At 30.5% G+C, this 15,637-nt stretch overlaps 3 protein-coding genes across 3 annotated transcripts; 1 reads left to right on the forward strand and 2 right to left on the reverse strand.

Moving 5' to 3' along the window:
- The first annotated feature begins 3,409 nt into the window (after positions 1-3,409).
- On the forward strand, positions 3,410-5,193 carry LOC105139791 (rhodanese-like domain-containing protein 14, chloroplastic). Its single transcript, XM_011046396.1, has 6 exons — positions 3,410-3,820; positions 3,995-4,041; positions 4,128-4,220; positions 4,354-4,492; positions 4,582-4,684; positions 4,813-5,193. Exons 1-6 carry the CDS (start codon positions 3,598-3,600, stop codon positions 4,925-4,927), a joined length of 720 nt encoding a protein of 239 aa, XP_011044698.1. The 5' UTR covers positions 3,410-3,597; the 3' UTR covers positions 4,928-5,193.
- Positions 5,194-5,241: 48 nt separating this feature from the next.
- On the reverse strand, positions 5,242-8,242 carry LOC105139792 (UPF0160 protein-like). The gene is made up of 7 exons (XM_011046397.1): positions 7,918-8,242; positions 7,516-7,662; positions 7,285-7,383; positions 6,846-7,037; positions 6,541-6,660; positions 6,110-6,181; positions 5,242-5,844 (listed from the first exon to the last, which is right to left on the reverse strand). The coding sequence occupies exons 1-7, from the start codon at positions 8,197-8,199 to the stop codon at positions 5,620-5,622; spliced, it is 1,137 nt and encodes a 378-aa protein (XP_011044699.1). The 5' UTR covers positions 8,200-8,242; the 3' UTR covers positions 5,242-5,619.
- Positions 8,243-9,764: 1,522 nt separating this feature from the next.
- LOC105139793 (uncharacterized) lies at positions 9,765-11,802 on the reverse strand. The gene has a single exon (XM_011046399.1). It carries the CDS (start codon positions 11,539-11,541, stop codon positions 10,051-10,053), a length of 1,491 nt encoding a protein of 496 aa, XP_011044701.1. The 5' UTR covers positions 11,542-11,802; the 3' UTR covers positions 9,765-10,050.
- Positions 11,803-15,637: the final 3,835 nt, after the last annotated feature.

A 15,637-nucleotide genomic window follows, 5' to 3' on the forward strand; every position in this document is an offset into this window, starting at 1 on the left:
AAATGTTTGTTTTTGTTTTATTATTATATTGTTTTTTATTTTAAAAATCATTAAATTTATAAGTTTTTGAATATATATATAAACTTTCATTTCAATATGTTTTCAATTAAAATACATATTTAAAATCTGTATAATAATAAAAAAATATTTAAAATATAATAGCAGTTATGATTTAAAATATTTTTTGTTTAAAAATATATTAAAATAATATTTTTTTATTTTTAAAAAATTATTTTTAATATAATGATATCAAAATAATGTGCGTGGAGACACACACACGAAGAGGAAACACCATGCATCCTACGTTGGCCTCATACATAGAATTGAAATTGTAAGGTGCTCCCATGTAGTTTCATGAACAAACAAAATTAACTTTGCTGCTAGATCTAAACAGAGTAGACAAAAGAACTGTAATGAACCAATTACTGTGAGTTGTGCCAGTTGTTCTTGATTATTTTGATATCATAAACTATGAATTCTTTCAAGTCGTGCTCAGACATGGCAATGATGGCAAGGTTCCTGAACCCGACAACGTAATAACTACTGTTAAAACCTTTTTTTATGCCTGCAGCAGTAACATTAGAGCTAGCTTACAACACTGATCCATTTTTTGTGCTGTTTAGCACTGGGATTCAACTATGTTTTGAATGTTTTAATATATTAATATTTAAAATAAATTTTTAAAAATAAAAATATATATTATTTTGATACAGTTATAAATACTTTAAAAAATAACAATTAGTTCATCCCACGTAAAAGAAGAAATCACAATAAATTAAGTATAATAAAAATGAGAGATCACAGTACTTGGATGCTTCATTAGATGAAAAACACTTACAATAATTGTTCTAGAATGAGGGCAAGTATAACACCTAGAAGATGAATGTAGTGTTGCCCTAATATTAACAAACAATAGATATTAATCCAATTAAACACAATAAAAATAGTAACCACTAATATAATTAGAGTGTCTAAAATAAATATATAAGGGAGAGAATTTGAAAATTCGATTTCTAAGTATTTTTTTACTAATTTAAGTTCAAAAATATAATAACCACTTGATAAATTCATACCAAGATTTTTTCCACTTGAAAATATGTAGTCTTCAAGATTTTTTATTGGTGAAATTACATCACCAATACAAAGAGTTTATGCATAACTCTCAAATACTTACAAGTATGATTTTATTATCACAACTACCTTTTTCAGTCAAGTAGATAATATAATTTAGATTTTTAATATTTTTATATCTTATAAAATATTATTTCAAGAAATTAGATGTGTTTAACTATAGTGGATATGAGATTTTAAATACTTGTATGCTATGATACGAAGGTTTTAATAGCACCAATTAGATTATAATAAATGATTGACGATTTTAATGTGTTTTTGTAATTAGAATAGTTTATATATCATATAGGTTTAGATTTCCTTTTTAATTTTACAATTAGACAAGTTATATATGTTTCTAGCAAGAAATAGTTGTTTATAACCATTGTAATCTCATTGATAGCTGAAATTAATGGCAGAGCCATAGAGGATAAATTACTAACAAATATTATATTATATAGATATGCATTAGAAATCAATTCAAAACAAATGTACTAACTCATATTATGCAAAATTAATTTAAAAATACTTTTAAAATGAAAAAATTAAAAAAAAACAGTTTTTTTTTATAAAAAAACTAACTGGCACTAATTAAAATCAGGCTTGCACGCACATGTTAATTCCTCTCTAGACTCCAGCTAAAAAAAATAGAAAAGCTCTTGGATAATGAGTGAAAGAAAAGGAAAATGTTTAGGAAATTAGGAATGAGTTGGAGTGAGTGTTGGAAACCTAAACATAAAACATGTATTATATATATTATTTGTTATATTAAAATACAGTTTTAACAATATTTCTTTTGTGTCTTTGTGTGTGTAAACCCTCCGGCTCTCACCATGCTATTATATTAATATTCTAATATAAAAAATATTAAAAAAATTAAAGAGTTAATTGCTTTTTTTTGACTCTATGTGGTTCCGTCACTGATTAAAATAGTTAATCAACTCATATTAATCAAGTTAATTTATCAACCAGTTCCTACATATTTTTTAGGTGTTTATTATAGATGAACAAGCAATCACCTAGTTCATATAGAATTCCAGATTTATTATTTTTAATCTAGATAAATTCTTATAATCATTTTATTAATATTTTCAAATGTATATATAATGAAGTATATGTGTTTATTTTAATTTTTAATTTCATGCTGCTAAAATAAGATAAAATGATTTACATCAAGCACTAAAAATAAATATTTAATTCTAGGTCTTTAATATGCTTTTTTCTTGGACTTGTTTTAATTTCTTCATGAAGTCTTTAATTATGCATGTCAATATAATATTTGTATAAAACATGTTTAAAATTTATTTTTAACAAAGCATATTATTATTTTAGTTTTTATATTATTGTTATTATTAAAATGTATATAAAAATATAAATGTATGACATAAAGATTAACACCCATCTTCAATATAAAAAAAATGCTTGACTTTTTTTTTAAAAAAAATATTATTTTGAACTTAAAAAAAATTCTTAATTAATCTAACTTAACTCACTCAAAATACATGATACAAACCTTACTTTATATCAACCTTGGTTAGGTTTAATGAAAATGGTTTTTATACCATATAATTTTAAATATAGTAATTAATTAAAAATTACAATATATATATTTTTAAATTATTTTAATACAAACGCATTTTTAACCTAACATTCAATCAAATGCCTTTAATTTTCTTCAGCAATTTTATAAGCTCCGCATTACTAAAACCTATAACAATATATCATAATGTGTTTGGTAATACGATACATAATATATCATAATGTGTTTGGTAATACGATGCATATATTTTTTAAAATACTTTTTAATTAAAAATTACATTAAAAATAATATATATATATATATATATATTATATTTTTAACATTACTAAATCAAAATCATAAAAAAAAACTTAGAAAAGAATTAATTTAATATTTTTTAAGACAATATAATTTTAAAAACATATTCAACTACAAAACAAACAATCTAGTAAAACATACACTGCTATTTTTTGGCAGCGCGACCATCCTCAAGTTAAACATACACTACTCTATTTGGTAACGAAGGCAACCGCGTGCTTGGGTGCAGAACCAAATATGGATAATGTTTAGGAACTCAGTGGAAACTATGTTTTTTTAAAATTTTAAATTTTTTTCTTTCCTTTTCTACTTAAAATTATGGTAGCATGTCTTGGATCATGGGGTGCCATGTTTGCAGATGGGGGGAGATATATCACTGCTCTGCAGCAGCAGCAAAACACAAGGGACAAAATAAAAGGATCCCATGTAATCCCAAAGGTCGCAAACCCTCAAACACGAACCACATATCCAGATTTTTTAGACAGATAACACCATAAATATCCACAATGCCTAGGGCCCAGTCTGCTCTTAATCTAGCTAGCATTCAATGAACTCCAAATGTCACAAACGCCAGGAGCAGCCAGCAGTTCAACCACCTATCAATTGTTGAGCAAGCAACCAATCTCTCCAACTTCAAAGTACCGTCTCAAATGACTGCACTTCCTTCAATCAGTTCACCCTCATCTTCATCTTCTTTGTATCCTAATTATCAATCATCACCACTAATTTTCTCTTCAAAGACTGCCCAAGACCCTAGCTTACCTTTCTTCACTGTCAGATCAAATGGATCTTTACGGGGTAGGTCATCCTCATGCACCGTTCCGAGAGGCCTAAGAGTATTCAACGCGGCAACAAAACCTGCAAAATCACCAGGTACTTTGCTCTAACCTGGGTTTTATTAGCAAGATTTCCCATGGCTTTTGAACAGAAAAAAGATCACAGAGCTCCAACTGATTGTTCCCAACCAGTCATGGAGTCTTTGCTGTGTTTATCTTCGATCTTGACTCTGAGTGAGTTATTTTTCTTATCTTTCTTTGGAGGGATTAGCTGAGGAAGATTGGAAGACTAAGAGAGAAGTTCTTGTACAGAAAAAGGTCCCTCCTTCCCTCCCTTTGTCTCTTGTAGACACACACATACACATTGAGAGAGAAAACTAAGAACTAAACTTGGTTATTTTCAGGTCAGGAGTGTGGATGTGAAGGAAGCTCTGCGCCTTCAGAAAGAAAACAACTTTGTGATTCTTGATGTGAGACCAGAAGCGGAATTCAAAGAGGTTAGGGATCTTGTCATTATGTCTGAATAAGAAATATCAATCATAGCTTACAGCTTATCAACAGAGCTCAAAATAGTAAACTGCATCATTTGAGACTGAATTAACTAATTTGTTTTTCCTGTTTTGATCGCAGGCTCATCCACCAGGTGCTATCAATGTACAAGTATACAGGCTTATAAAGGAATGGACAGCATGGGACATTGCAAGGCGTGCTGCGTTTGCATTTTTTGGCATCTTTGCTGGCACAGAAGAAAATCCTGAGTTTATGCAGAGTATGAAATATGTAACAATGCTTTCAAATCGTTGTAATTCTCAAGTTATGTGCCCAAGGGAAAACTAATAAGTTAGAGTATGTTTGCAGCTGTGGAATCAAAGATTGATAAAAGTGCAAAGATAATAGTGGCTTGCTCAGCTGGGGGTACAATGAGGCCATCCCAAAATCTTCCTGAAGGTCAACAGTCAAGGTATGTGAACTTCTCTGATTCCACTGTTACTATTCTCTATTCTCTATTTTCCCTGTTATGAAATCTATTCATTTACTTGCTCCCTGCCCCAGAAAGATATGAAAGCTTATTCTTGCTACTTCCTGCAGATCACTGATAGCAGCCTACCTATTAGTCCTAAATGGTTACACGAATGTCTTCCACTTAGAAGGGGGCCTCTACAAATGGTTCAAAGAGGGTTTGCCAGCAGAGTCTGGAGAATGAAGCAATACAAGTGCTAAAAATGGTGCTTCTAGATAATCTCAAGTTTTGTCTTCATTAGAGATGGTAATGTACTTGTATCTAGACCGTCTCTACTTTGTCCACAGATAGAAGATCAATGTATTGAAACTGAGTTTAATCACACTGAGGAGCATATGCCTTACGCCTCATCACGAAAATTTGGCACCAAGCTATTTATACAAGAAACTTCAATGTATATGAAATGACCGTAGTAAGACTATCTAGTAATTTACTGATAGTAAGAGTGATGAACTTTGATCTAGAGAACGATTTTCCTCACAACTACTCCATAAGCATAAGTCAATCAAAGACTTCATATACAAGGTTTTTAACAGGATCATAGTTGTTGTGCATGATGGGAGTTGTGAAAAAGTATATATGTGATTACAGAGTGTTCAAATATAGTAAATTAACAAGTACTCCAGCGCATACCTCTTCAAAATAAAGGAGAGGTGTGGCATTCTCTATATGTGCTGATTTAAAAAACCAGATGCACGCCTGATAAACTGCACCATGTATGGTTCCAACAAGTGTCCAAACAACCAAGTTTGGCATGTGCCAGTTCAATAACCAACTCAATTCTTCGTAACACTAATTACAGGTGCAGAGGACTGCAGCGCTTAATGATTCGAGAATGTGAACATGGTATCTCCACTGATAAAACTCCTATTTGGTCAAGCCTTTAAAGAAGCTCTAGCCATAGCAAGAGCACCTTCATAACTTCGATTTCCACCTATGAATCCACTCATGTGAACAAACACACAGCCAGGAATCCCTGTTGCCTTGGAGAGCTCGTCATCTACCAAACCTCTCCAAGGTAATGGTAGAGGTTTCCGGCTCTCAAACTTATGAGGTGACAGTGCCACTGCCTGTATTCGCCAGTTTTCACTCCTATCATCCTACAAATAGCCAAAGAGAAAAGAAAATGAAAAAAGAAAAGGAAAAGGAAATTAATATTGCAAACTCTGATCTTGCATGACACGTAGCACACAGAGAACAAACATCAGCCCCTCGTGTTAAATGTCGAGTGAATCTATATCAGAATATCGATGAAAGATGTCTGGGAATAGATGGGTTTTTGTGATACAGCATTTGTTACTTGATTAATTAGTGTCCTCATTCACATGCGATAGCAGGTAAATGACAAAAGACCACTATTAGTACCTGGTAAATAACATATTTGATGGAAGGATTGATCTTCATTTTTTCCTCGAGTTCAAATATGTGGAGCTTCCACTGCCAAAAAGATCAAATGCAATTTCAGTTCTAACAATGACTAAATGTCTCAAATAATCTCTATTCAACTTATGATTCGTGTAATGCTTACTAGCTATGTATTAATATAAACAATGGTCAAAGTCACTCTTGTTCTTCACTTTCAAGGCAAATAAGCCAAGACATATAGGGAAGCAGATTTAAAATCTGCTAATGAAAGATGTTTTTGCATACCATGCCAAATACTTTATAAATCTGTTCATCCTTGTTTTTGCATACAGCACAAAATAATCAATTTAAATGGATATGAGTCATATAAAAATCTCATAAATAAGGAATAAGGCTGTTAAACAGTATAAGTTATGCAACTACCCACTTACAGGGCATGATCTTGTCAGCACCATGATTTCTCCACTGCGATCAATATCTTCTCTTGATGCAAGGCACTCCATGACAATTGATCGAGCTGGTAGCCACGATTTTGCATGAAAATTAATATTCTGTGACATCAACATTGTTATGAAATTTTCAAACATGACTGCTCGAAGCATTCATTCAATTATTCATTAATTCAGCATCATCAGGTGTGGTCTAAGAAGAGCCTTCCAGTCAACTTGCATAATACTGAAAAATAATTGTGACACAATGAAGCGGATGTAAACATAGAGAACGTTAGAATACACACCTCCATAAATTCAGTTCCAGCAACTTTCATTGCGTGTTGAAAGGCTTCATCCTCTCTCTCAGAGGATTGACTACAATCAACCCAGTCTAGGTTTAACCTCCCCACTCTCTGTGATAAGCTTGTGTTATTAATGTATTTAGGAGGTTGATCTATGTCATATTGATTAATTCCATTATCAGCAGCATCAATTGCCTGTTACAACGTGTAAGGTTTCAGTTGGTATTGGATATGCAAGCACAAAAATAATACAATAGATTAAAAGGACTATTTGAAGATATTCAGGTTTGGAAAATGATGTTTTATTATGCATTCAGGCTTAGAACATGAATGATGTTTTCACAAGAAACACACAGAATAAAAAATTAGAACATGAAGAACAACAATTCTAATCATTCAGTTAATTTGTACATTATTGTCGACAAAATATATAATGCATTACCTCCACAAAGTTTTTATACACTGCTAGAAATAACTCATGCACATCTTGATGCCCTTCATTTAGCTGAAGCTCCTTTGCTATTATCTCTGCCCCGTAATGCTAGGGAAGGAGAGAAGAAAAACAGTACAACCCTTTTTGTCATTTAAGACACATTTAACAGAACGTGTCCTTGACATATAACAAGTATGGAAACATATGATGCAGGAAGCTTGGAATTTTATAACAGTATACCTTGTAAACTAGGCCCGCACTGCTTAGTTTAGTAGTGAAGCCATGGCCAAAAACTTCATGAAATCCTTTCTGGTGATGATCATAACGATCTCTACTTGGATCATATACCCCTCCAACATCAAGCGCAGCATCAAGTGTCTCCAATACCTTCAATAAACCATAAAAATCCTCACCAAAAGTTGAAACTAACCATTCAAGAAACAACCCCATCAGACCAGTAAAATAAAACTTCAAGGCTTTAAGCACATGAAACTAAAACATTAAGCCTTTCTACTGAAAGAAGTTCAAGAAACAACCCCATTAAACTAATGAAAGAAGATTTCAAAACTTTAACCTCAGAAAACAAAAAGAAACAAACGACCCCATTTAAGCTAATAAAAGAAAAGAAGTGAAAAGAAGAACCTGGGGGTCTCTTGAACGGATTATATGGGCATTGGAGAATTTGTCTGTTAAGCGAATGAGGAAGCAAGCTAAAGCTTCATCACAGTGAAACTTGCCATTGTGAGTGCCCACCACTCGCTTTGCAAGATTTGTTGTTGTTGAGAATGAGAAAACAGAGCTTGATACACACCTCTTATTGCATACCAGGTGTTTGTAGAAATTTTGCGAGAGGTTTTTGCTAAACCCCAACATGTCTTGTGCGTTTGATGTTTTTTCCCTCTCTCGCTCAAAGCAAATTTTCATTCAAGAAATTATTGGGCCTCACAAGCCCAATTGTTCTCTGTCAATCTAAGAGGTTCATTGAATCATTTACTTCTTGTGTGATATGTTCTCTGTCAATCTAAGAGGTTCATTGGATCATTTACTTTTTGGAAGTGTGACAATTTTATTTTTATTTTTTATTTTTAGGTGTTTTAAAATTATTATTTAAAAAAATTATTTAATTAATTTTTTTAGTGTATTTACATGGTTTTGATGTACTAATATAAATAATTTAAAAAATAAAAAAGTTATTTTAAAGTATTTTCAAATAAAAACATCTTAAAAAGTATATTACCTTATAATACCCAACATACACTAATAAATATGATAGTATATTACCTTATAATACCCAACATACACTAATAAAAATTATCATATGAATCATATATATTTGAATCAAAAAAATTTTAATGGTTGATGTAGAGAATATTAGTATTTTTATTTGTTGTCATGGTCTACATGAGCTTATATAATTTTTTTTTAGGTATAGTCCGTTAAAATCATAATTATAAAAATTAATTTTATATCACCAGATCATAAATTAGATGGATTAATTTGAGTAATTTTATATCACCAGATCATAAATTAGATAGATTAATTCGAGTCAATATATTTTTTTTATTTAAAAAAATTATTTTGATAAAAAAAATAACTTGGTTAGGATCAAATCTCAAATAAAAAAATTATTAAATTAATCCATCAAACCATATCTTATAACTTTGGTTAGTGACTTGAAATGAACTTGTGCTCAAATTAAAATGGAAAAGATTTTAAAAGAATGGAGAGTGATTTGTGTACATGCGTGGCTTAGAACCCAATCAGTCATGCAATAATAAAGGAAATCATTGTCACTTGAGAGGAGGAGGTTACTGTGTTTGAATTTGCTGGCAATCTTGCATTCAAAGCAATGATGTGTTGATCTTAGAAGATACTCCTAATCATGTCTTATTTATGAAATTGATTCAAGAAATACCGTAAGCATTTAACTACTTTCACTGTTTATATATATATATATAACCGCATTTTAAAATGATTTTCAAATTAGCTTTCATTAAAAAAGTGTTTAACTAATTTTTTTTTATGTATTTTTCAATGTTATTAATGTTTTAATTTAAATATATATATATATATATATAGTATATTGATTTATTTTCAATTAAAGTGAATGTTGTATCTTATATTTTTCATGATTTTTAAAAATAATTTTTATTTAAAAACATCAAATTGATATTATTTTAGTATTTCTGGGTGATTTTGATTTTTTAATGCTAAAAAATAAAAAAAATAAAAAAAATTATTTTAATATATTTTTAAATAAAAAATATTTTTGGAAAACATATTTCATATTTCATTACAAAAACAACCAATGACAACATCGAAAGACATTATCTTTACCACCAAACCCGATGCAGCCAAAGATAGCTAGAAATGGACAAGCTATATACTGACAAGAAATGACGCATAGAATTCCTTTAATTAAACAGATTTGACCATTCAGAATCCTAGCATAGGTTGTTGGCAATCAAATTCTAAGGATGAGCTGAGAGTGCTTGAAACTTTATGAAGTCACAGAAGACTTTTTATTCCACTATTCTTTTCTGACTGCTCAAAATGTCTTTGCTGCATTGCTATGTTGACAATAACTACTTTGGAATGTTCATCATCTTTAAGCTTTTAGGGCAGAGTCAATTATTCACTGCCATTGAAGAAAAAAGAACAGAAAAAAACCTCTTTTTTTTCACTAAGAGAGGTATCTTTCTACTTTGCAACAAGGAAAAAGAAGAAGAAGAAGAAACTGAATTTTATGATCTAAATCTCTGAACTGGACATAGATTAGGCTTCTTGATGTGATCCTTGCTTCTCTGCTGAAGAACTCAAATCCACTGATTCCTTCCTTCTGCTTCCCATCCTCAATAATCCATACAATTTCTTGAGTTCCTTCACTGTATGAGCACCACTCTCTTGGCAAAACACGCCTCCAGTTTCACCTGTCTCGTCTCTGCTGGACCGAGCTGATCTACTCTCACTCATTCCTTGTCCAACCTTACTGGCCCTTCTTGCATCGCCACTGCTGGTTTGGAACTGCAGAGCTGAAATGACCAGTCTCAAGGCCCGGCTTGGCGAATTTCGGTTGGAGATCATAATTTCACCAATCTCTGCTGGAGTTAAACTTGATCCTCCTTGTAAGATTTCTTCAACTAGAGAGAAAAGCTTGTGTTCCTTGACGCCTAAGTAATTATTGGCTAAACTCTTAAATGCTGAGAAATCACATAATGGGAACTGAATGTGAACATCAACCCTGCCAGGCCTTAGCACTGATTGATCAATTTGATCCTTGGAGTTCATTGTGAACACCATCACACGCTCCTCGCCGCAACACGAAACAATTCCATCCATGAAATTCAAGACCCCAGACAAGCTCACATCCTTCGATTTCTCCATCAATAACCTATCAAGATCCTCAATTACAATCATGGACCGACTCGTGGTTTGCAGCAGAAGCATTTTCAGATCAGAATCATCAGAAACCTTGGAGATGTCAATGTCATAGACATCAAAACTGAGGAATCTAGCCATGGCTGCAATGAAACTGGATTTGCCTGTTCCGGACGCGCCATAAAGGAGATAGCTCCTTTTCCAAACATGGCCTAATCTGTGATAATACTGCTTCGACTTCAAAAACAATTCAAGGTCAGCTTTTACCTTGCTCTTCAATTCTCCATCCATAACCATTGTATCCATGGTAGCTGGATGTGTGAAAGGAACTGATGTCCAACGTCCGTTTTCATAAGGGTTCTTCTCAAGATTCATAAACAGTTTGATCTCTTCGTTCTTCTGCTTAATCTGATCAGCAACCGAAAGAATATGCTGCAAGTAAGGACGAAGAATCGTTCTCTTATCCTTCATTCTCAACTTCAACACCAATGTTCTCTTGCCATCATTTCCCTCGCAATATTTCTCATTGCTCCACTGCACTCTAGCCCCAAGAAAACTATCATGAATCACTTGATTCTTGTCAAGATGGAGGATGATATCATTCGCTTTCGAACCCGAAAAAAGGTTGGTGAAATCAGAATCTTCAGTGGCAGGCAGTGAGGTTAAATAAGTGGAAACCTTGTGGTACAACTGGTTTTCTTGAAAAAGATCATTGAATTGTGGAACCTTGAAGATTTGGTAAACACAAAACTTGTCTTCAAATGATCTCCAACACCTAGCAAGAATATGTAGAAAAGATGTTTTAGACAAAAATCTAAGCACTAAAAAGACAATGATTGTAATGAAGAAAACAAGAACCGGGCTACTAAGATTCATGATAAATAACATCAAAAGATGTTAGAAAGGTAAGAACAAAGGAGATTGAAGGAAAGTAGATAGAAATAATGGCCAAGAGTTGAAAGTAAGGGATGGTGATTTTAATAGCTTATGTAGTTCGGAGTTAGTAGACTCGAGCCAGCAAATTTTAATGGGTCAGAGACATTGGAGGAAGGAGGGAGGTGGGGTCATTGCCCCAGGCTGGCGATGCATGACTAAAGGGCTCAAGGTGCATTCTCATCTATTAATGGCTTTGTGAAAATTAACGTCAAAGAATTTCTTTCATGTGACTGAATATCTTATTCTATTGTCTTGACTAAAGATAAAGCCTTGCTAGGAATCAAATTATATACTCTTTTCACATTGCTTGATTGATCCTTTGAATATTCAATTATTTGATGGAGCATTCTTTTCTTTCTTTTTGAATGCTCAAATTTGGAAGGCTTTTCTTTTGTCTTTTTTTGAGAAAAAGGGCCCCTCCTACCCCTTCCATGGAGTAAGATTTCATACTAATAATAAAGAACTAATTATACATCTGACATAATTGTAAGTTTTGACAATTTTTTTACTGTAGTGGTGATAAAATTGTAATTTTGAGATTTTTCTTTTATATATTATTTTCTTATATTCAATATTATTATACTTTTCTAGTTTTTTCTATGTAAAAGTTGTAATAGTCCTTCGACAAATGAAGATATAAATAAATACAATTAATTAATTTAATAGTCTTTTTATACTTATGATGTTTTTTATATTTGAGGGTTTTGATATGTAATAAATTCCTTTATTCTTTTCTTCCATTTACGTAAATTGGTATAGTTATTTTGTTTTGTTGCCTGATGCAAAACAATTATAAACAATTATAGTTGGAAAAGGTTCAAAATATAACATGTTTGTGTAGGTGGAGATGAGAAGATTTTCTTTGGGGCCAAAAAAATATTCAGGAACTAACATAATGTTGTTGTTTGTGTCAGTTGTTATCATTTATAGCGGGATCCATGATAAAATGGCTAGCTTTAATGTGTTGTTTTGAAGATTCATGATGGAGTAACCTGTATAAAAGTATTATGTTAGGGCTTATAATAGAGTGATCCAAGCTCAAAAAAATATTTTTAATGGAGTATATTTTTTAATAAAAAACTAAACTTAAGAACAAATTCTTTCCAACATAAAAAAAATTGATGTAAATTTTTTTTTTAGAAAAATAGTTATTTTATCTATTTTTATATTTTTGTTCTTTATTATGGTATGTTTTTCAAGTTTTTTTGTTTTCCTATTTGAAAGAACTTTTAACAAGAAGAGACATTAAATGAGTAAAATTAGGTATTTTAAAAATCTCCTTATACACTTATAATATTTCTTAATCTTTAAAGATTTTTGACATATAACAATCCTCTTTATTTCTCTCTCTCGTATTTACATAAATAATAGTCTCTTCTGCTTAAGAGAGGGTTTCCAATTAAAAGTGACTATTAGGAGCATCAGCAGAAAGGGTAGGGGGCTTGTGCTCCTTAATATCACGTTTTAACAAACCTCTTTAGTGTGGTTTACAATGTATTTAATATTTTTGCGCAAAATATTTATTAAATTTTTTATTTAAAAATATATTAATATATATATTTTTTATATTTTTTAATTTTTTTAATATTAATACATTACAACTATTAAAAAATAATATAAAAACATCAATTTAATGTTATTGAATTTTTACACATAATTAACCACAATTTCAACCGCAGAGCTAGAATATTTTTTAAAAGGGTGTTTGAATAGAATATTTTTTAAAAGGGTGTTTGAAAATGTAGTATTGGTTTTTTTTTAAAGTATTTTTTATTTGAAAATTTATTATATTTTTCTAGTTTTTTTTATGTAAAAGGTTTTAATAGTCTTTTGCCAAATAAAGATATAAATAAATAAAATTAATTAATTTAAGAGTCTTTTTATACTTGTGATGTTTTTTATATTTGAGGGTTTTGATATGCAATAAATTCCTTTATCCTTTCCTTTCATTTACGCAAATTGATATCAAAACCAAATAATTCTTAAAAGTTATTTTGTTTTATTACTTGATGCAAAACAATTGTAGTTATAACATGTTTGTGTAGATGGAGATAAGTAAGATTTTTTTTTAAAAGAAAAAAAAATCTAAAAACTAACATATTATTGTTGTTTGTGTTAGTTGTTATCATTCAAAATCATAATAGCAACATCTATGATAAAATGACTAGTTTGAATGTTTTGTATTGAAAATTCATAACAGAATAACCTACATATATTTTTAATGGAATATATTTTTTAATAAAAAACTGAACTCGAGGACGATTTCTTTCCCACATGAGAAGATTGATATAAAAGTTTTTTTTAAAAAATAGTTATTTTTTTATTTTTATTTTCTTGTCCTTTATTTATGGTACGTTTTTCAAGGTTTTTTTTTTCTATTTGAAAGAACTTTTGACAAGAAGAGACATTAAATGAGTAAAATTATGTGTTTTGAAAATCTCCTTATAATATTTCTTAATCTTTAAAGATTTTGACATATAACAATCCTTTTTAATTTTCTCTCTCGCATTTACATAAATAATCGTCTCCTGCTTAAGAGAGGGTTTCAATTAATAGTGACTATTAGGAGCATCAGCAGAAAGGGTAGGGAGCTTGTGCTCCTTAATATCACGTTTTAACAAACCTCTTTAGTGTGGTTTACAGTGTATTTAATATTTTTGAGCAAAATATTTATTAAATTTTTTATTTAAAAATATATTAAAGTATATATTTTTAGATTTTTTGAAATTTTTTTAATATTAATATATTAAAACTATTAAAAAATAATATAAAAACATTAATTTAATGTTACTGAATTTTTATAATATATTTAAGCACAATTTTAACAGCAGAGCTAGAATATTTTTTAAAAGGGTGCTTGAAAGTGTAGTATCGGTTTTTTTTAAAGTATTTTTTATTTGAAAATGTATTAAAATATTTTAATATATATTTTTTTATTTTTAAAAAATTATTTTAATATCAACATATTAAAATGATCTAAAAATATAAAAAATATATTAATTTAAGATAAAAAAAATTAAATTTTTTATTTTTTTAAAATATTTTTAAAATATAAAAATAAATAAACCATAAGTATAATTTCCGACCTTGTTTTTCATTATGAAAGATAACGAACTTGATGGACTTTTGACCTGGACAACCTGTTCCTCTAACCATATTTAATAGCCACAAAACACAGTGATTTTGAGGCAGGAATTTGTTATATAATATCGTTAGAAATATATTGAAATAATATTTTTTTAATGGTAAAAATATATTGAAATAATATTTTTTTTATTTTTAAAAAAATTATTTTTAAAATTAGAACATTAAAGCAATTTAAAAACATAAAAAAATAAATTTAAATAAAAAAATTTATAAAATATAGTTTGCACCCCATTCCTAAATAATCTCCTATTTTTTTTTATAAAATATAGTTTGCACCCCATTCCTAAATGATCTCCTATCTGCAATTTATCATGCAATTTCTCAGGACTTCACATGTGACTAGTCCACTAATATATCACCTAATGCTTTGACGGTCCCTGTTCACCGTGTCTCTATCAGAATGTTGTAGCCGCAAGCATCAAAACTGGAAACCATCAGACAAGAGCTCAAGTCTTTCTATGTTCAGTACCTGTAGACATTTGCTTCATTGTTCTGTTTTCCTCTGGTTTTTGGTCTCTTGCAAGCAAAAACAAGAAGCATGGAAAAGAATCTACAGCCTAAGCACTTTAATCATTTGACATCGTCCGGGCAGAACTTGCACTCGTGATAGAATGCTGTCCTGGAATTGAATAAAAGCTTGCAAACTTCGAGGAATGAGATGAGCCTTTGCTTTAAAGGCTGTACCTGTCTGCTTTATACAAACCACTGCCAGCTTTTTCCCTAACGAAGTTAATCATTGATGGATGTTGTCGTTTTGCAGATCATATGAAGTAACGAAACCCTAAAAAGAAACAAGAGGGCGATGAGTATCGGCAATGGCCGCAAATTATTGCCACAATCGTGCCACCTTCCACATGTTAAAATGTTATGCAAGTACCGTGCCCTACTGAAATGATTACAT

The sequence above is a fragment of the Populus euphratica genome, unplaced genomic scaffold (genome assembly GCF_000495115.2).
Source record: "Populus euphratica unplaced genomic scaffold, PopEup_1.0 scaffold97.1, whole genome shotgun sequence".
NCBI lineage: Eukaryota > Viridiplantae > Streptophyta > Magnoliopsida > Malpighiales > Salicaceae > Populus > Populus euphratica.

Excerpts from the sequence above, each read along its gene's own strand:
- LOC105139791 (XM_011046396.1), top strand. The coding sequence starts at position 3,598 with ATGACTGCACTTCCTTCAATCAGTTCACCCTCATCTTCATCTTCTTTG. Across the intron at positions 4,221-4,353 it reads CAGAAGCGGAATTCAAAGAG|GCTCATCCACCAGGTGCTAT; the intron begins GTTAGGGATCTT and ends TTTTGATCGCAG. Across the intron at positions 4,493-4,581 it reads AAATCCTGAGTTTATGCAGA|CTGTGGAATCAAAGATTGAT; the intron begins GTATGAAATATG and ends GTATGTTTGCAG.
- LOC105139792 (XM_011046397.1), bottom strand. The coding sequence starts at position 8,199 with ATGAAAATTTGCTTTGAGCGAGAGAGGGAAAAAACATCAAACGCACAA. Across the intron at positions 7,384-7,515 it reads GTGCGGGCCTAGTTTACAAG|CATTACGGGGCAGAGATAAT; the intron begins GTATACTGTTAT and ends CTCCTTCCCTAG. Across the intron at positions 6,661-6,845 it reads CTGGAACTGAATTTATGGAG|AATATTAATTTTCATGCAAA; the intron begins GTGTGTATTCTA and ends TTGATGTCACAG.
- LOC105139793 (XM_011046399.1), bottom strand. The coding sequence starts at position 11,541 with ATGTTATTTATCATGAATCTTAGTAGCCCGGTTCTTGTTTTCTTCATT.